This window comes from Apteryx rowi, unplaced genomic scaffold, assembly GCF_003343035.1.
Source record: "Apteryx rowi isolate R43461 unplaced genomic scaffold, aptRow1 scaffold_12, whole genome shotgun sequence".
In the NCBI taxonomy this organism is placed as follows: Eukaryota; Metazoa; Chordata; class Aves; order Apterygiformes; family Apterygidae; genus Apteryx; species Apteryx rowi.
Window position 1 is genome coordinate 465,368 of NW_020447419.1, and position 20,505 is coordinate 485,872.

Below are 20,505 nucleotides of genomic sequence, written 5' to 3' on the forward strand. Positions count from 1 at the left end.
GCTTCTAATTCTGTACATCTCACTGAATTCCTGTTTTGTTAGGTTGGTTTTTAGCGCTGTGTAGTTGCTGGATGCGGATGCCCACCCTGCACGTCTTCTGGAGTGGAGACTGCCAGGCAGACCTGGGAGCTTGTAGTAATCCATCCTTTCTGTCCTAGTAAAGGAGCCGAAAAAAAAGGTGGAGAAAGCTGAAAGGCCTCCTTTGGGACTGTGTCTGACTAGCTTTTGTCAGATGGAAAATACAAAATTTCCTGCTGCAGAAGAAACAAATGAAAAATGCATTTTATTTGCCATAATAAGTCAATGATTGGGTTGGTTTTTTCACTGTAGAAGCCATAGGAAACAACCAGGTAAGTCTGTGGTATCGGTTGGCTCTCAGAATAATGAGTAGTTTTTTTGTGTTTGTTTTGATAGGGAGAGAGAGAGAGGTGAAGAACTTTTTACAGTAGGAAAAAAAAAAACAAAAGCTTGATTGCATCCAGATTAAAAATCTCACCAGAACATTATCAGCCAAAGTTATGTGATTTGGAGGGTGTGATGACCCAGCCTAATAGCCCTGTAGAGTCCAGGCGTTTGGGTGAGAGAAGACAACAGATCCTTAGTCTTTGCTCTTGCTTGGTGTGTCTTGATACTTAGCAGTAACAGACCCTTGGCATCGGGTCCAGCTCTGCGTCTGAAATTTCAAGGCATCCTCCAAAGCCACAGCGTTATCAGCCTGCAAATATAGTTGTAAGTCCAGTTTTGGGACCCCCTTCGTCCTCCTCGGCATGCCAGGGAAGCCCCCAGTGATCCCATCACACCACATATTGTTGTGTGGACTCTTGGAATAGCTTAGTTAGAAAAAGCTGGGACTAGCCAGGTTAATTGTAGCTCTCGGGCAGCTTCTTCAACGACGCGCAACAGCTGAAGAGCTTTACTGCGGTTTGGCTTTGAACCTCTTGCAAAACTGTCACTTCCAATCAGTGTATCTGTCTGCCAGAAGTAGATTGCTGGTGGATTAGTTGGTCCCCTTCTTTTAAGAATAGACAGACCCCACTCAAGACATCTGTTTTAATAATCTCGGGTCACAAATGCGACGCAAAGCCTCCTTCTGTCCAAAACATCCAGCAACCCCACGCAGTAATACTGAACCGGCAGTGAAAAAATAGTTGTCTTCCCCACTTGACTGTAACTGTGCCTGTTTTAAGTTAGCACTCCTGCTAGACGCCGGCGCGTGCAAACTTCGGCAGGCAGCAGCCGGATTGCCGTAAGAAGATCCCTTTGTGAAAATCTCCCCCCGTTTGAAGTCGGAAGCCTCCTAGCTGGAAATCCTGCCGCTGGAAAGAGGGCGCGTGCGGATGCTGCCACTGCAGCTTTCACTCACTGTCCGCAGAGTTGCAAATCAGAACTGCTCCGTGTACAGGAATGGAGAGCGGGCTGCGTATCGGGCAACCGTTTTTTTGACCGAGCTGATAAATTTAATCAAACGCAGCGTTTTGCCCAAAAGAAAAGCGTAACAGCAAAGTGGTTTGGTACAGTAGTCCCTAAACTCGATTAATGCTCAGTTTGTTAGTCATGGCAGGTTGAGGAAGCTCAGCAAGAAATTGTCTCAAAATGGACGTACAAAATGGCACTTTAAACTGTCTTTATCTCTTTCTTAAAAAGGTATTGATAATAATTTACAGCCTCAAAGCAGAACAACCATCGCAGTTAACTAGAAGATAGTCTGCTCTTGAAGAACTGAATCTGGAACGATCCCTGTTTCCGCAGTGAAGAAAGGCAGCATCTAAAGTTCCCAAAATAACCTTCCATGTTCCATTGGCAAGCTGGAAAATTAGTTTGTTTTTGCTCTGCAAAAATTAGAATTACACTTGGTCTTGATCAGCAGATTGCAATCACCCTGTGCTACTTTAGCTACTCATCTCGCTCGGTTTTGTTTTATTTGAGCAATAAATATCTTAAATCTTCCCAGAGCTATTGCATGTCTTCTGCAGAGACTCATCATAGGCCTGCCAGGCATTCATCAAGGCTTCCAATGAACCACTGCATTAAGTATTCCTCTGCTCCTTATCAATCAAAACAGTTTACTTATAACTTTACTTTTTCCCCCTGAAGTAATCAAAATTTGATATTCCACAGATTGCAGAAAATTGTCCCTCCTCTATTCTGTGCTAATCCATCACATGAAACAGGCATAATTTGGGCATCAGAAGAGCATTAAATGTTTAAATAAGCAAGAGCCAGTCAACGAGCGAGTCCATTAACCGCCCCAGATGACAGGGCGAAAAGACGTTTGGATCGCAGGTACGTTGGCAGTGGCAGCACAGACACATTGCGGAGCAACGGGGCAACTGCAAGCAAAATGCTTTCTGCACCTTTCATGATGTTATTCGGATGCTCAGAAGAAATACCTAAGCCAACAGCATTGCCTGGGTTTTTCCTTAGCTTGATCTGCAATATCATGCTCGTTCAGCTCTTTGAGGACGAGTGCTAAAATCCGCCTTGTGTTTACCGGTGTTTTTTTCCAAGAGATAGTAAAAGGAGACTTGCTCATTTTCTTCTAGTCTTGTTTTCTTTGCTCTTCACTGACAGTTTTGCTGTACAAGCTAATAGTAAAAGGGCTTTCAGGAGAAGCTTGTCTATTAACGATAAGAGGAAAAAAAAGAGACGTTGCTGTACTGTAGACTTGAGCAAAACCTACCGGCTATCTTCACTTCTTGAAATAACTGTTGTAATAGAAAATGCAATGGGCAGGCGCCGTGTGATGAGCCTAGCAACCATAAATATATATATATATATATATATATATATATGAGATGTTTCAGTAGGTCTAGAAAAATATTGGGGTACTTAGCCCGCCTTGAACTATTACAAGTGAAGAGGAGCCTTTTTTTTCTCTGTGAAACACCAGTTCCAGTGGGTTTGGAGGAAGGAGCAGAACGGTGAGGCCGGAGGTGCCTGGGCGTGAGCTGTCCGAGCCGCGCACAGCGCTGATTGCGCTTGTCCCTTCTCGGCCGTTATAAGCTCTCCGGTTATGAATACACCTCAGCCACGGTTGCCTTAAAAGGTTCCTTAAAGCTTCCTTTTTCTCCCCTTCCGCTGCTTAAAAGACACAGCGGCTGACAGTCCAAATGTTTGAAATAATTGGATTCTGCATTCTAATTCATCTGTAAAGTATTCGTTGATTAAATTAGCCTAATAGATATTATTTCTTACATGACTGCATAATTTCATCCTGATTGGATCACTATGGCACTAACGAGTCCCCCCATTTACTATTGACTCGAAAATCACAGAAGGCTAGAGATAACTATCGTCTTGTTTCATATATATATATATATATATATATAAATATATAAAATTTTTTTTTTTCCCCAGGCTAAAAGTTAAACTGATTTATGCTAAAAGGGCATACTGCAAATGCTCAGATACAGCGGAGCAGCGTGTTTTATTCTTCAAGACCGGTGTTAGAATGAAAAAAAAAAATTTGCTTTATATAATCTGGAGCCCTCTTTTATTTACTCAGTGCGTTGTTCTGAAGCAGAAAGATTAACTGACCATTTAAATTCCTTTGGGGGAAAATTGAAATATTTTTAAATAAAATACATTTTATTATCTCATCAAAACAGAAATACGCATTGCAAATGAACCTCATAAGGACTGCGCACACTCAGGGAAATGAAAATACTCCTTTAAAGATAATGTTTCAACTAAAGTGGATTTTATCCCTTATTAAGATTTTCTTTGAGCTGCAACTTGAGTGTAAGCAAGAGAAAGGAAGGGAAAAACAAGATCAGGTCTAGTTTCATAACGAATGAATGGAGGAGATGTTTCTTTCCTTTAGTAAGAGTGCGGGAAAAGGAGCTGCCTCGGGGTCCCGCGTGTCCGTCCTGGGGACACGAGCGGCTGCGACCACACCGGTGCCGCTCTTCGATTCGCCGCCTGAAGCCCAACGCCTCCCCGCGCCACCATCCCTTCCGGAGCCGACTTTGTTGGGAAGGGGTTAACAGCAAGACGCGCTTCCCCGCCCCCGCCCCAACCCGTAGCTGGAAACAGCTGGTGGGTTTTGTATAGCGCCGGTGAACTGAGCAGTCGGGGGGGGGGGTGGGAGGAAAGAAGTTTTTGGCAAACACCCGGCCTTGCCGGGACAGAAGAGGTGGGGAAACTCAGGAAACGGTTTTCATGAGTCGGCGGCGGGAACAATGGCAGCTCAGCAGGACCGGGAGGGAGACCTGCTCCCTCTGAATAGCTCCCCGAACCCCAGTGCTCAAAAGGAAGAAGGCCCGTTTGCTGCCGGGAATCCAATAAATTGCTTCAGGAAGGGCAAGGATGTCCAGGCTAATGGAGCGGTGATTGACAGCTGGTTCTCATTACGGTGCCCATCAGGGGGACGGAGGGAATTCCAGTGTTATTTAAGAGGTTAAGTAGAAATAAGATGCAGGTGACGGCCCAAGGCTGAGCATCCTGCACCGCTGGGCTGATGTTTTGGGAAGGGCTTCTGCAAAATTTAAAGCGAGCAGGGGCAGGGATGGCTTTGCTTTGTAAAGTTGGGTCCTGCCGTGACTCCAAATGAGCTTAGCTGGTCGCACACGCAAGCGGATCAGGGAAAGGAGGTACTTCCAGGTGGGAATTGTTGGAGAGGTGCTTCTCCTTAGTGGTGGAGACAGAAGTCTGTAGATGGGTGCAGCACGGTGCTGAGATGAGCCCGTTCCATGGCCCACCAGGTCTCGGTGCTCTTGCACTTCCCCATGCGGGAAGAGGAGGACAACGATGAAGCAACGGCAGAAGTCAGCAGGAGGAGGTTGCATTGGCTTGTTCTCCTTGGCAGGAACCCGGGACACCCCCTGGCCTTTTTCGTGAGCCCCCACAAGAGTATCCAGCTCATCCTCAAAGCTGCAACTCCTACAATGAGGCTGTAGAGGGTTTTGTGTACGGCTGGTGCCCTTGCTGTGGCAGCTGACTAGAGCAAATCACAAAGCATTTAGCTCAATCAGAACAAATTTGATCAACTGCTGGCACAAATGAGAAGTAATTTTGAATTGAAATGCGCAAAGGCACCCCCGTAGGGTTGTGCCAGGTTTCTGTGAGGCGCTTTAAGATCTGAACCTAGCTTTGCGAGAAAAAGAAGATGCTGAGAGAAAAATGTATTACTGCTAATTCAGGTTGCCTTGTGTTCCTGACCAGGAGGCATCTATCTTTCTACTGCCTTTGGTCTCAAAGCTGAAACTAAAGTCTGTATCTAGCCTTACTCGGCAGAAAAGGAAGCTTGCTTTGCAAAGCATCCAAAAAATAACATTATTTTCATAGACCGTAAGCACCAAGATGTAGCTTCAACCCAGAAGTTTAAAGTAGATCTGTATGCATGCTGAACACGTTAAACCATGCAAACTTCTGGCTCTCTTTTTCTTCTGTATTTTTCTTCTTTCTAAGCGTGCTGCCCAGACGAGCAGCACTGGGTGCCTCAAGGCAGATGGTGCCTCAGACTGGGTGTCTCGGGGAGGAAGAGCGCTCTAGCCGAGGGATCTGCTCCGAGTCACTATATTGATAGAATATTGCATGGTGCATGGTCAAATACAAGGATGTAATTTCACCGAGAGATTCACGGCTGGCTTGCGAACGGCGGTGAGACTCCTGAGTATGACGTATGTAATAAATCTGGCTCTGCGCAGAATTAGCGTGGGATTCAAAATGATTATTTACCGTTTGAAGTTCAGACACGAGCGCATACGAGTAGCGCTGTGCGCGGGGCGTTGGGGAAGGGCACTTGGAGGGGAGAAGAAAAATACCCGCTCGCGTTGTTTCGCAAGCGCCTTCCTGGGTAATGCTAATGAGAATTGCACTTTAAATGCAGGATTGATTTGTGATGAGATCAGCTCTAAAGAGTACATTTCTGGAATGATAACCTGATTGGTGGCCCTGCCTCTTGAATGGCTGCCGGGGTCTAATTGGCATATAACGCACTATAAATTTATTAGCAGCTTCTGCGTTCTCATTGGCGGGCCTTCTCCTGCTAACCACCAGGAAATGACCAATTTTCAGGAGTTAGTCACTCAAGTCGCACTGCGTCTGGGTTTTAGAAAAGAAACCCCCGTCGCTGCTGTTATAAATTCTGGGTTAGAGCCGTCAGCAGCCCTCGGAAAACTAGTCGCTTCTGCATGGGCTTCTCCACCAGAGCAGAAGGCTGCGTGTTTACTCTTAAACGTCCCCCGCCGCCTTCACTTGTTCCTCCTCCCTGCCGCAAAGCTAAGTTGCACAAAGGCCGTTAGGAGCTAACGAATCGGTTTGGCAGCCCTTGGGCTGCAGCTGCCGCAAGCCAGTGAGGGCACTCGGTAGAAATTGCGATTTGGGGGCAGTTCGTGTTCAGGGCTTTGATGTGCTTGTTGATACGTTCAGCCCTGGGGCACGGCAGGCAGAGGAGGACATACCCACCTTCTTTTCCAGGAGCATAATAGGAATATTCAGGAGCCGAGGTAATTATTTCAATTACTGTGCTTCTAAGATGTGCACTTGAGTCACAAATTAGAAAATAATATTCACATGTTTCTTCTAATTGGGAACAGATTAGGGATATTGCATCTTTTTTTTTTTTTTTTTAATAATTTCCAAATGTGTCCTGAAGAGGGATCGCAGGCGAGTAGCCGCGAGAGAGGGGGGAACGTTTGCACCGAGAGCGCTTTGGCAAAGGGCAGAGAAGCTTTCGTCTTGGCACCCATCTCTTAAATTCCTCCGCGTCTCCCTCCAGAGGTGCTCTCGAAGTGGAACTTGCTGTCATTTTTTTTTGGCAGGCGTCTCCCGTGCTTATTTTCCTTGCTGATGGGTTTTATGGGGGGTTTCCCATTGCGAAGCACCAAACGTATGGCTCGCAAATCGTGAAAGCCGGAAGGTTTGCGGGTGATTAACAGATGCAAGGGTCCGACTGGAAATGCCTCAGAGATGCTCGAGGACCATTTGAAAACCGAGTCCCTTGAAGTCTCTCCTTTTTGGGCACCGCAGCGTTACTTATCCCTTCTAGCATTTTTGCCCAAAGGTGGTTTTCTAACTTGGTAAAAGATGTTTTTTCCCCCCACACACGCCTTTTCTTGCAGCTCACCTTTTCTCCACCTGTCTGTTTTAGCAATATTCTGCCTGAGTCGTGCCCTAATACTCCACTGCATTGCGAATGAGGAGTGGCGTTGCATTCCCTAAAAAAAAAAACCTCATTGGGAAAAAAAAAACAACATTGAGGTTTCATTTAATGGGTACAGAGGCGATTCTCAGAGACTGTCAAATTCGCCAAGATTTTTGTGCGTTTTCAGTGGGGATGATTTCTCAAGGTTTTTTTGGCTTCTCGTTGTTACTCGGGTTAATTGTTGAGCTCCTTCGCTTTCTTAGAGATGGGAGAAAGCAGCGATAACTTACCAATAGCGTTTTTACATTAGTCGGAGATGGTTTTAGAAAGGCACCGAACGCTTGCAGTCTGCTAAAAGTTCCCCAGGAGCCTGAGGCAGAGGGAATTCCCATCCCTTCTGAAAGGGGAGAGTGCCTCAGGCGCTCTGACTTGCCAAGGCGGGTGTCATTGTCACTGAATAAAAATAATAATTAAAAAAAATGCAATGAAAGGGTCTGTTAGCACGATCCCTGTAGAACCATTAGAATCAACGCTAGTGCAGAGGGGACCAAAACAGTTGGAGATGTGAAGACTGAAGGTGACTTAGAGCAGGTAAAGGTGCGTTGGCAAAGCAGAGGGAAGACGTGTCAAGGAGAAAGAGGGTACGTGATACATCCAAAAAGCCCCCGATTTTGGGAGCCGGTCACGAAAGGAAGCAGCGAGAGGGTGCTTGAAGTCACCAGTGGGGAGGTAGATGCTAAGCAGGTCCCTGCAGCATCTGCTGCCAAGCAAGGAGAACATGGGTCTTGGAAATGTTGCACGCCGAGGTAGCGTGGTTGCTTCCCATCCATCTAAGACTTCAGCTCCAAACACGCCTTCCTTTTGCACTGACTTGCCCAAAAGAAAGCATTTGTTTTTATTTGCTTGCTGCTCTGAATTGTTTTTCTTCATAGTCTGTGCTCAAGTACAAAGTTTATTACTTGTGTTTTCTCTTTTATGTTTTGCATAAATTGAAAGTGTAATGTTTTTTTTCCCCAAATCCTCCAAAGAGTATCCTCTTATTGCTTCTGCCGGAATGAAGGTAATATCAAAGCCCCCTGAAAGGGTTTTCATTTCTTTTTCTTGCAAACCAAGCTATAGCATTGCTCAGAAGTTATTGCTACCAAAGGATCAAAATTGGCTAGAAAAAATTTTCAGCCTCTCTGTAAAGCGTCGCAACTCGACTATCTTCTTGCAGTCCCTGACCCTCAAGCAAAGCCCGCATTTGACTTGTGCAGCCCAGAACGTGCGTTTGCGTTTCAGGTCGGTGTAGCCGCCGTCGGGTGCCAAGCGAGCTCTCGTTTGAGACCTCCTTAAGGTCTACGCCGCAAGTTTGGTAGCACTTTGGATAGCCCTCGGAGGCTTTTTTTTTTTTTTTTCTTTCCCCCCCCTCATTATTTATAAAGCATCGGTGCACTCATCGTTGTGCTGCTTCCCCCCTCTACAGCCTTAGGAGCAGCGGAGAAGCTCCATTTCTCTTCCTTCATCTGTTTATGATGTGATACGTTCCAAAGCAGATCACATCAGCGACTGTTATGGTATCCCTAATGCGCTGTGATGGCCGCGCGGCGGGAAGAGGCGCTGCGGAGCACCGCGCTGCCGGGCCTCCCCGTCACATGCCACATTACGCCGGGGCTGCGGGAACCGCGCTCGCCTCCCTCGCTCTGCCTCTCGCCTGGCACCGATTATTGAGATTTATGCATTGAAATATTTGTACGGCGCTTCCCCCACACACACACACACCCCCGAACCCTGCGCGAGGGCTCCCTGTAGATGGGAACGTGAAAGCAGCAACCTGATTTTAGACGAAAATAGCCGCATTTTTAGATAGAAATAACCGGGATAGCAGACTACTTGGTTTTCTAATAGTTTATTCTGGATACAGTTCAAAAGCCGCTTCCATGTTCTGGACGAAAATTGAGTTCAAAATGGAACTTTGCTACTGTTTCCTTTAAAAAAAAAAGAAAAAGAAAAAAAGTTTGTTATGATTTCTTGAATTATGTTTGAAATAATACTGCATTGAATATATCCTTCCTATAGGAGAAAGTGTCAGCAAACTGCAGATGAACGGAATCTTCTGACCTCAGGGACTGTATATAGAATTGAAAATTGAAATTTTCAGCCTGTGTTTAGGTATACCGGCACAATGCAGTTTGATTTATACACTTAAGGCATCAGGTTAAGTAAGGTTACACATGAATAATGAAATGCACTGGGTATATTCTTGCAATTAGTATTCTCTGCAGATATATATCCCATTACTGCAATTGGGCAAGAAGCAAACATACTCAGTGTTTGTAGTATTTTCATGCTGTTCTAGAGCAGCTTTTGGCTTTTTGTTTGTTTGCATTGAGTTAATATTTTTAGTATGCCTCAGCGTTAAGGTTGACCACCCTGGAGATGGGAGCAGTCTGTTTAGGTGGTCTCCTGTCTGGTGGTGATGTGAGCCCTCCTCGCGTTTCTGAACAGCAGCGGTGGACTCCCACTACCCATGAAAGGTATCTAGACCCACATAGTGATAACTTGCTTATTCGCCTTTTTTTTCTGGTAGTCATTGATATGTTTTGGTTTACAGTGCGCATAGATGTTTGCATGCTTGTACATCAATACCTAATGTAAAAAGCGTTGGACCGTGAGCACAAAAGTTTTTCAGCTGGTCATCAAACAGTTGGTAGTGGTAGTGGCCACCCATTGCTGTTGTATTCCAGACGCTCCTAAGGTCTGTCCTTGTCCATCTTAGCAGAAACCCATGGTCCTCCACTGTTCACAGCGCTTGATTTTACCTGTTTTCACCAAGCTAAGTACTGAAAAGCCTTAAGAGTTCACTGTTGCTAATTTTTTTCCTTTTGAATGGTGTTGGCAGTGTTGTCTAAAGATTTTGGGGGCTTTTGGCTTTGGGGGAAAAGCACAATTTGCAGCATTCCTCCAGCTTTTTTCTTAAGTCTCCAGGGGTTGTTCTCATTTCACATAGTTACTGAGAACAAGAAAGGTCGGATTTGTAGTGAGGAGACTTTACTAGCTTGTAGGGCTTATAGTTGTTACGCTTAAAAGCTTTATTCTCAATTTAATAAGCCTTTTCTTAGCATCTGCAGTATTCCCTACAGTTGTACGTCACGTAGCTTTTGCTTATCTTTATACGGAGTAATATCCTCAGATGTGATATATTTTTTCAAGTGTGCCTTAAAAATTATTAGATTGAGTGTTCTGCAATGAAAACAGAAGTTTACTGCGGTTTTATGTGATCTATCAGAGCCCACAATTGCAGGATATTTATCTAAGAAGCCTTAAGTCAGTAAACCTTGATGTCCCGGCTAGGCTGGTAATTAATGTTGTGCGGTAATAAATCCTGCAGGTGTCTAACACCTGAGGGCAGAGATGGCGCTTGCTCCGCGGGTTCCCTGAAAAGCGAGCCTGGAAGTGCAGAAATAACAGCTATTTTGGAGCCCTGCCTGGGGGGGGGGACTATCAGGAGAGAGAGCAAAGCAAGGAGGCAGGAGCTTCGCTCAGTCAGCGTGGTGACTCTTAAATACTAGTAAGTGCCATTCGATATTAGAGAAGCAAATTCAACTTTGCGCAGACGAGAAATCTCTGGTGGTCACATACAGGAGGACTTTTATTTGTTAAATGCACAACAGACACACAACGAAAGGAAAGCTGACACGTCAAGCATGGTGGTAGAGCTAATGGTAGAAGAACGCGTTTGTCCATGGGCGTTGCAAAATACCTTCCTGAAGGCGCGAGGGGCTTTCGGCTTGCTTCTGATGTGAAGCCGCCATGGTGGGAGGCGGTTGGTTCGTTTTGCTCAGCGTAGGTCTGATGTCAAGAGACCAACCCTGAATTTGGAGTGTTTTTACAGCGCTGACTTGCGCGTATTTATGCCTCTCTCTTCTGGCGGGTAAAACCGCAGGGTTGACAGCGGTTCGAACTCTGGTAGAGTTGAGATAACTTCCCCATGAAGATACTAATTAAATCATTTGCAAGCTGAGCTCCCTGAGCTGCTGGGCCTGGAGACCCGTGGTCTGGAGTATTGCTCTATGCTTGTTCGCGCTGAAGCCCTGATAGGTCCGTGTCGGCTTGTCTGCGGCTTTCCTACAGGCTCCTCTTCGTCCGTCTGGGGTGTTTAACTTGTAAGAAGTAATAAGCTTAATAGGTTGACTTTATTTAATTATTAATGATCCCTCTCTGTCCTTACAGCTCATAAAACACCCTGTAGGTTGGCAAAACACTCATAATATTGATCAGGAGCCACAGCGATATTTATTTCCTCTTTGCCCTGGCGCGCATAAATCTCGGTCCTTTGCCTCCTTTCCTCGGCACGCGGGATTTACAGTGTCCTGTTTCTCAAAAGCTTTCGGTAATTAAGGAATAAATACCCATCGGTCTTTGTTTGCTGTCTGGAGCCCTCTTGTTTGCCAGGGACCTCTATCTCCCTCGTGGGCCTGGGCGCCTTCCCCCTTAGCAACGCAGCCTAGGAGAGAAGGCATGCATGCTAGGAAGCAGTCAACTGCTAAGCACTTGCTTTGCAATAGAGTGGGGTCTTCTCCTGCGGAGAGAGGAAGCCCCTCTGTTTTCTCAGCATATTGTTCCCGGCTCCTCTTCCATGCCTCTCCTCCCAGTTCCTGCTTTGCTTGAGGCAGGAAGACACTTTGGAAATTCCTTGCTGCTAGCCCTTTCTTCTTGCCTTCCCGTCTTCTCCCCCCCTTCCCTCTCCCGGTTGCAATTAAAACTATCGCGAACCTTCCCCACCTTTTCAGTCCTTTCCCCCCCCGCCCAGATGTTTCTCTTCTGTCTCTTTTACCCATCACACAATCGCATGGCGGATCCTCCCCAACGTGATGCGGTTTATCAGACCTTGCCAAGCTAATGACACTTCTGGGACTCTACAGGAGATGCATTGAAAGCGAGGTTGGGGGTTATGGGGGTCAGATTTACTTCATTTTCTTGGAACAGACGCATTAACTTTGTCAACTGTCCAACAAGAGCAACAAGAGAGAAAATCTGGCAGTTCTCTTGCGGAGCCGGCCAGGTTGCTACTACGTTAAACAGTAAATGGTTGGACTTTGGTGTGCAACCACACATGGCAACACAAGCACGGCACCTGCACCCCCCCCAAAGTTTCATTCAATGATGTTAACGATAAGGAGAACATTTGGAGGCTTCCTCAGCTAAAGGTGGGTTTTTTTCATTAGCAACAGATGAGAGAAAATTTGGTAAGAGCATTTTAGTACTGTTGGAAGTGTGGAGGATAAGAATTTGCTTCCAAACGCTTGCATCCAACTTGCTCAGTATTTTTGACGGTGGGGAAATGGTGGGAAAATAGTGCTCTGCCATAGTAAATACCTGCTTCCTATTACATTTCTAATGCAGCCTTGCAAAACTTCTTGCTAAGAAGCTGAACGCAATGAGTAATTTCAAGTAACAAGCGGGTGACACAACTCTTGTCATCCTCATGACCACTTTGATAAGAACAAGCTTTACGCTGGAGCTGTCGAATTTGGCTGACAAGTTCTCAAGGCTTTCCACTCGCGTGCTGTCGACTACGCAATAAATACTAACTCACCATACGAACGTGGCTTTTATTGCCACCGTGGGCGTTCTTTTCTTGTTTGTCTTCCGTGCCTCTCCGCCAAGTATGCGCGAGGGACAGATGACGCTGGAGGTAGCAGAGAGGAGCAGGACAGAGGAACGGGTGGGAGAGCCCCACGATGCAGGGGAAGGGACCTGGGCTCCTAAAGCGGCATCTCCAGCTAGCCATGCAAGCAGAGAGTGCGGTGTAGTTCCCGAAACAAAACTGTGCTCCAAGCAAATCGGCTTTTTATATCCTCTCGTGCTACCTAGTTAGCCCTCCCCCCCTTACAGTGCCTGGTATTTATGTTTCCAGATGATAATGATGTGATGTGGCTGGCAGAGTAATTTAAATAATTGGACATTATCGTGAGGAGCAAGCACCTAATTAGATCAAAATAAACTGAGATCTGAAATTTTCATCTGTTTCTAATAACCCCTTACCTCCGTACAGTATTGCTGCCACGGCAGAGTTTTCATTATTCACACCGCCGTGGCTTGGAGTTGACTCGTGACGGGGTCTCCCGCCAGGGCAAAGAGCTTGATGGTATTTTTTGGCCAAGGCTTAGGGGATCGTTCCCTTCCTGCTGCTGTGGAGTATTTTGCATTCTTATTCAGTTGGGTTTGGCCCTTGTGTAAACAGGGAGGCTTTAAGTTTGTATCAGCGGTGTCTGGGTTTCGATGGGTAGCTCCAGCGATCAAAGACTCAAAGCCTGATCTTACTAAGTGTACTTCATCTTTCTTTAAATGTATTCAGTATTTTATGATCTGTCAATTTGCGCATGTATATGCATTTAGAAAAATTGGAGCTAGCGTGATCGCTGCAGAAAGGATAAGTCGGTTTAATGCAAACGCGGGAGAGGCGGCCCACGCATTTCCCAGCGTTAGGTATCACAGGGACCCTCTGAGCACCTGGTGTTGCCTCTCCAGCACGCTGGCTTTGATCTGGTCCCCAAAAAAAGGATTCCGCTGGGTTTTAAAAGTTCAGTAAGTGAGCAAAACAAGCTTGTTTTGGCTTACGGTGTTCATGTTAAGACAACTAGAGCTGAAAGCCTCCAGTATTGAAGGGGTTGTTTAGAGTGGAAGTTATCAGGATTACAGGTAAGGGACGAAAACAAGAGAGAAATATTTACTAGCAGATGCTTAACTGTACATTTCTTTTATTTTTAGGGATTGGTTCAGTGTCTTTCTCCTGATTAGTTGCTCTTTCTCTCATTTCCTCGTACTCTTATTCAGCTGATTTATTTAAAGGTATGTCAGTGCTGGCTGAAATGAAGCACTGTGCCTCCTCTTCCTGCTTATTGCTGACCGCTCCAATAATTCATTTTTTAGCTCATTAGCTAACAGGGGATGTGAGCAGTGGTCCTCCGGGGGATTGGAATGAGGTTAAGTGATCTACTGCTGACAACTCTGCTCTTGGACTGGCCTTCCTTTGGGGAAATGAAACCTCAACCAAGACAAGCTGTGGATCCCCGAAGTGAAATTGTGGCATCAGAGAAACAATTATAGTATTTATGTCTTGGTGTCACAATTTCTGAGGTGAATGGGTACGCAGGAGCTCAAGCTGTCTTCCAGGAAAAGCCCCAGAACTTTCCCGTTTGAGATGAAATTGCACCAGAGATGGGGAGAGGATGCCTGGCGATGGCGGCTTTCTAGATATTTGTTCAAAAGCGGTCGCTCTAAATTTCATCCGTAGCGGTCCATGAGACATGGGGGAGCAGGCATCTCCTACATCTGCGATTAGGTATTGTTCTCTATGAGGAAATGCAAACGATTTATCTACTGGACCGTTGGCTAAGATCTAAACCTCATTTGATAGCCAATGCCAGTGACATGCTGCCCCCAAATGTCTGAGGCTTTTAAAACACCTTATTTTGTCCATAACGGTTGTCGTGTGTATCCCTTCCCACCAGAACCCACCAGAGGAATTTGAGGGATACTTTCCCAGTCAATGGAACTCCAGTGGTAGAATTTGGCCTTAATGAATTAAGTCTTTTGGTGCCCTAGGTGGCCAATAATTATTGGGCAGTTGTTGCAAAAACCGAAACTGGAACGTGGGAGAATAACCCACCTGAGAAGGTTGAACGTTCAGCTGATGGTAGCCCGGTGGCACAGTGTGCTGCTGCCTGTAGGAGCCCGCGCTGGCCAGGCATGTCAGTGGAAGCCTCCTGAGCACCTCAACTTCACTTGCTGCCCAGGTCTGCAACAAATTTCCTATAGTTAAGGAAATCCTGGCTGGAGCGTGCAGCCCACGCTAACGCAGAGCGGTTACGGGTTTCTTTATTATACTGCAGGAGAAGGCTTTAAGGAAGGACCATTTGCACCCTGCTCCTTTCCTCTCCCTCCTGATCCATCGGTAATGCTCCCCTTTCTCAGAATTATTTTTTGAATGGTTTTCTGTTCTTTTCCTGGCCTTTGGAGACAGTAGGGCAATGAATCTGAGCAGGACGTGGGCATTAGGGTCTCTATCCTGCTCTCTCGCAGCCTGCCAGGAGCAGCAGGATCTCCTGGAGTGACTCGCCTTTGCGCTGCTCCCGTGCAGCGCCTGGCAAAAGTGGCATTCGCGCCCAGGAATCTGTGAAACAGCAGCCTGAAACTCTGCATTTGTCTCCGCTTCAGTACGTGTCACAGCGTTCCTATTGCAACTTAGGGTGCGTTGTGATTAGAATTGGGAGGTTTGTGTAAAACGGCTTGTTTTCCAAGCAGAAAGCGACTTCTGTTCAAGCCGTGGTTATCACAGCGGCTGATGCTGGGACCGGAGCCAAAAGTAACTATGGCTCAAAAGCTGGTCTGGGGGAGAGGGGATTCATTTGCTGACTCTTGACTCGTCTAATCTTTTTTTTTTTTGTTAGCTGTGGTGCAGGCAGAAGCTATGTCTGAAGCGTGTTTTGCCTTTAGGATGTATGAGCCTGCGAGAAATAAATCCCCTAAGCCCTGCCGTGTGCCAGTGTTGTAGCACAGCGCAGGTTGAATCACTTCATTCTTCAGCCTGGCGCTTTTAAACGTGCAGTGGGTATATTGGTTATACCCTCAATATCTTTATGCATATTTAAAAAAAAAAACGTACGAGGGGTTTACTGAGCACTCTAGATTTGAAGATATGCTAGAGTTGGATTGATGCCGCACCTGCAATAGCTGCAGTGGTTAAGAACAACTAAAAAGCCCGAATGCCGCCATCCCTCCTCAAAGCACTGCTAGTGGGTTTTTTTAACCTAAAAAAAAAAAAAAAAAAAAGATCACAAAGGACACGAGTTCAGGATTGGAACAGTAACAGAAGTCCTTTTCTTCCACCTCTCCAGGGTGAGCACCTGAAATGATACCCCCTTTATCAGATAACCCGCCGCCAAAGGTTAATTTGCAGCTCCCCGAATGCTTTCTGCTTTTTGCTTTTTTTGCGTCTTTTAGGTTGCAGGAGTCGTCGCTGCACGGTTTGATTTAAATGAAGCGCTTTTTGTGTTCGTTTTGTGGTTGCGCTTTTTCTCCCCCAAAATGCCCGTACCTGTTTGTAGGGTAAATTGTCGCCGGCGGAGAGAAGTGCCTGCTTCGGGAAGCTCTGCATGAAAGCAGCCCGGGAGGTCACAGTAAGGGCACTCCGCGTGTACCAGGAAATGATGCAAAACTAATCCAGATTTGCTGCTGGAAGGATCTGTTTACATAAGTATTTAAAAACAGATTAGGGCTAACCTGACACTAGATTACTGGGAGTAGTGTCAACACTGCTGAAAGGCGTAAACAGAGCTTCTCCTTTTGTACTCCCGAGGAAAAAAAATATGGCACCGGGAACGAGTCGCCTTGCTTAGGTGAGGCGCACGGGTTTTCACGGGCCGAAGAGATTGCCGGAGCCGGTGGGCGAGAGGCGCCTCTAAACGGCGGTTTGCCTAGGACTAGATCTCTTAAAGCGTGTAATTGTACGGTAATTTTTTTTTTTTCAGCGGGGAGCTTTTGATAGTTATTTGATGTATCAAGAGGAACGGGGTGGGGGCTTCAAAGCGTTGTTCGGGCGGTTTGCATTTTGAAAACCAAGCGGAAGAACCCGCCGTATTTCTTTTGCTTTGGAAACGTCACGAAACCTTTAAAATGAGCAAAGCACCCCGGTGAGCAAGGCTGCGTCTCGCGGTGGCCTCCTGGCCTGCGTCTCGCAGCGGTCTCCTGGCCCGGGTGAAGGGCAAGCCCGGGTGCAGGCAGGCCACCCGGGGGGTGGCAGTGCTGTAGCCTGGTGGGTTTTAATCTAAAAACACCCTCTTTCCTTTGGCTTCTCTAGGGACGAAAAGGAGCGCTGGATACGCGCGAAATACGAGCAGAAGCTCTTCCTTGCCCCGCTGCAGTGCCTGGAGCTCTCTCTGGGCCAACATCTCCTGAGGGCCACAGCCGAGGAGGACTTGCGGACGGTCATCCTGCTGCTCGCCCACGGCACGCGGGAGGAGGTGAACGAGACCTGCGGCGACGGCGACGGGCGCACCGCCCTCCACTTGGCGTGCAGGAAAGGAAACGTGGTCCTGGTGCAGCTCTTAATTTGGGTGAGTAGCTGCGGCGCGGGCATGGGGCCGGAGGCGCCGGGCTGGCTTCCGCTGGTGCGCGCCCTTTGGGCAGGGCGTCCCCTGCCTGCGACCTGCCGGTTTCGTGAAGTGCTCCCTCTTGCCCCGAGTCCGGATGTTCCTTATTGCGTGCTCTGAAGAGTCAGCACCTTGAAGGAAGTTTTTTCCCCCGTCTGCTGGTACTTGATAGAAAGCAAAAGCGAGTGTAGAAGTGAGGAAGGAGAGATTTCCCCAGCGCCAGGAAAGCTATTGGAGAGGACCACAGTGAGAAACTGTTCCAGATGTGAGGATCTCCCCGCAGAACCGTGTACAGATGTGACCCATGCCCATATTTACCAGCCTGCTCTCCTGCCCTCTCCTTGCTTTCCCCTCCCCATCCCCAGCGGAATTGAAACCTCTGTGTCCCCAGTCCGTTCCCTCTATTTTACGGCCCTGTGGGCTCCACAGCTTCCAACGGCATCTCTTCTTTCCGCAGTACGGCGTCGACGTGATGGCCCGCGACGCCCACGGCAACACGGCGCTGGCCTACGCCAGGCAGGCCTCCAGCCAGGAGTGCATCGACGTTCTCCTCCAGTACGGCTGCCCCGACGAGCGCTTCGTCCTTATGGCGACTCCGAATTTGTCCCGGAAGAACAATAACCGGAACAACAGCAGCGGAAGAATGCCCACCATCATCTGAGGGACTTAGTCGCCTATTCGCTGACCTGAATTACACCCGCAGCCTCATAATTCCTCCATTCCCATCACAGCTCTGCTCTGTGAGTCTGCAAACTTTCCTCTTCCCTTTTCCCTTCGGTCCATCCCTGTCCCGTCCAGGAGCGTCGCCTCTGGGGAGCGCGAGGGGATGAGAAGGAGCAAAAGGGGCTGCGGCGAAAGCCTTTGTTTCAGCGGACGTTCCCCGACGCTGGAGGCGGCGGCGCGGGAGCGAGGGTGCGGGGCTTCCCCGGGACGCGGCGCGGCAGCGCTGGGACGGCGGGCTCTGGGCACCGGCTCCGCGAGCGGGGCAGGAAGGGGTGGAGGGAGCGGCGAGCAGAAGCGAGAGGAGAAGCAAGACGAACCGGCAACTTTCCGTAACTGACAGTTAAGCACATCAGTACGTTTCACCTCTACCAAACGGAGCGCTCGGATTTCATTCTCTTCTCTGAAGAGCTTGACGGCATAAATCAGAAGCAAGCACAGAGTTTGTCAGGTTTGAAGCTCCTATGATGGTATGTGTCAAATCAGTTGTAGCTAATCTGTCCAGGGAGAATACTGGCTTCATTACACTTGTATAGTTGAGTTCTTCCAGCATTACCGCTGTTTAATAGAACATGATTAGTCATCACGGAGAAAAAAGCATATTAGCTGAGGAGGTAGTTACATGGCACGCTTCGGTGATTGCTTGGATGTGATTGCAATATTCTTAGAAGCATCATATTATCTCAGACATGTTCTTTCAAGCCCTTGGAGCCCTCCTTTCTAAATTCACTGTCATAATTTAGTATCTGTTTAATTTTTCAGTCCAAAGAGAGGAAATGAGTTGCTGAGTGTTATTTGACTGCAGTCTCCTTGGTGTAAAAACAAAATGGAAAAAATAAATAAGAGTAACTATGAAACACAGAAAGGAATAATGAATACTGCTAAGGAAAAACATTTCAAGTACATTTAGTAAAATTAAGAAATGCATTAAAGGCTAATATTTTTTCAGCCAGCAGAAATATGTTCTGTCATTTTGCCAAGGTAAATGTGTTGAGTTTTTGGTCACTCCTGTGATGCATTGCCTAACTTATACAGATTTTGTATTGTGTCTTTAGATTATATGTATGTAAAATCTATTTGAATAAAAAAAATCATAAATATGCAGTGATTTTTTTTTTTTGTACAGAAAATGACATCTCTGTTAATTTATAAACTGTAATGGATGTGAAATAAATAATGTGCAACTAGTTAGGATTTGTGGATTACTGGTCACTGTACATTGACAATATTCCCAGCAGTGAACTCTATTTCCATCGCAAGCCTTTGAAGAACATATCAGAATGAGATTATGGCACATTTGGCATTAAAAAAAAAAAAAAAAAAAAGCGTATGAGACGTTTTAGAAAGGAAAAGAGGCTGTTGCTCAGCCTTGTAAATATATTTTACTTGAGAAATCACGGCGCTTTCACAAGCCAAGACAAAAAGCCATAGTCTAGCTGTGTGAAGATCAGATTTGATTAGTTCCCGAATTGATAGCCGTCACCAAGGCGGGCAGGGCATGGCTGCTTTGACTCTGAACTTGGCTGCTTTCGGGAAGAAAAATGGCTTGTGAAAGTAGCCCGGACAGTTCATTTGAATTCCAAGTTTTTAAGATTTGATTTGATTATTTTGGTATTACCTAGCTTCTGCTCTTGTCTACGAACTAGGGTTCTGGCGCGGGGAAGCAGGCGGTAAGGCTTTTGGCAGGAAGAAAAGTGATTTTTTTAAGTGGCATATGGCAGTGTGAAGATGGGGGAAGGGTATATCACAGGGAAAGTTGAAAACTCAACTGAATTAGATGGCAAAGGAGCAATTATGTGAAGTCAGTGAGGTGCACCCAGCATAGTAATTTGCAAATCTACCTGCTCCTTCTGTATTTCACCAGCCTTCGGTGTTGTTCCTCCTTGGGGCTCTGTATTTCAATTGACAGACAACCAGGAGGAGGATAGCAATCGCTAGAGAAAATGTATGTGGACAAAATGGGAAGGGAAAAAAATGCACTCTGGCTGTCTTAAAAAAAAAAAAAAATCTGAAAATGACAGATTTGGTGTAAAATCATCAAATCAGGGAAGAAAGCAAAAAAGAAAAAGAAACCAAGGTGAAAGCAAGAGAATATCGATCGGCTTTTCCTATTCTGTAGTGTTCTCGTTTTATATTTTGTTATTGTATAGAGCTTTGACTATTGGGTCGGGGGGGATCTTTATTTAAGCAGCCTAGGCTAGCCACATCTGGTGTGGCTCAAAGTAAGGCTACAGCTGATTCTGTTCATGCTGGGATCTGTTTTGTTGTTGTTTTAAATTCGGGAGGGATGTCTGTTATAATTACTATTCCTCCGTCGTTCGCGTGCAGCTCCCTGGTCTTAGGTACTTTGTTCGGCCGCAGGACGACGTGTCTAACGTGCAGCCGAAGAGGAAGCCGTAAAGCCCACGGCGCCTTGGTGCTCACCAGCTTTACGCCTGTAACAGGGAACCCAGCGTGAATTCGGGAACTGAGACTTGCTCGCAGGGGTGCTAGCTGCCTGCTGTTGCCCTCGGGACATCAAGGGCATGTTGTTTCTGAAAACTCAACTCTGGCGCTTCCAAT

General features: G+C 46.7%; 1 protein-coding gene across 7 annotated transcripts in view; it reads left to right on the top strand.

Moving 5' to 3' along the window:
* AGAP1 (ArfGAP with GTPase domain, ankyrin repeat and PH domain 1) overlaps positions 1-19,132 on the top strand; it is a 386,106-nt gene extending 366,974 nt beyond the window's left edge. For all 7 annotated transcript variants that reach the window (XM_026087248.1, XM_026087283.1, XM_026087275.1 and 4 more), the window contains 2 exons: positions 16,932-17,187; positions 17,681-19,132. In XM_026087248.1, coding sequence (XP_025943033.1) covers positions 16,932-17,187; positions 17,681-17,884 — 460 coding nt within the window. In that variant the 3' untranslated portion in view covers positions 17,885-19,132. The remainder of the gene's footprint in view (positions 1-16,931; positions 17,188-17,680) is intronic.
* Positions 19,133-20,505: the final 1,373 nt, after the last annotated feature.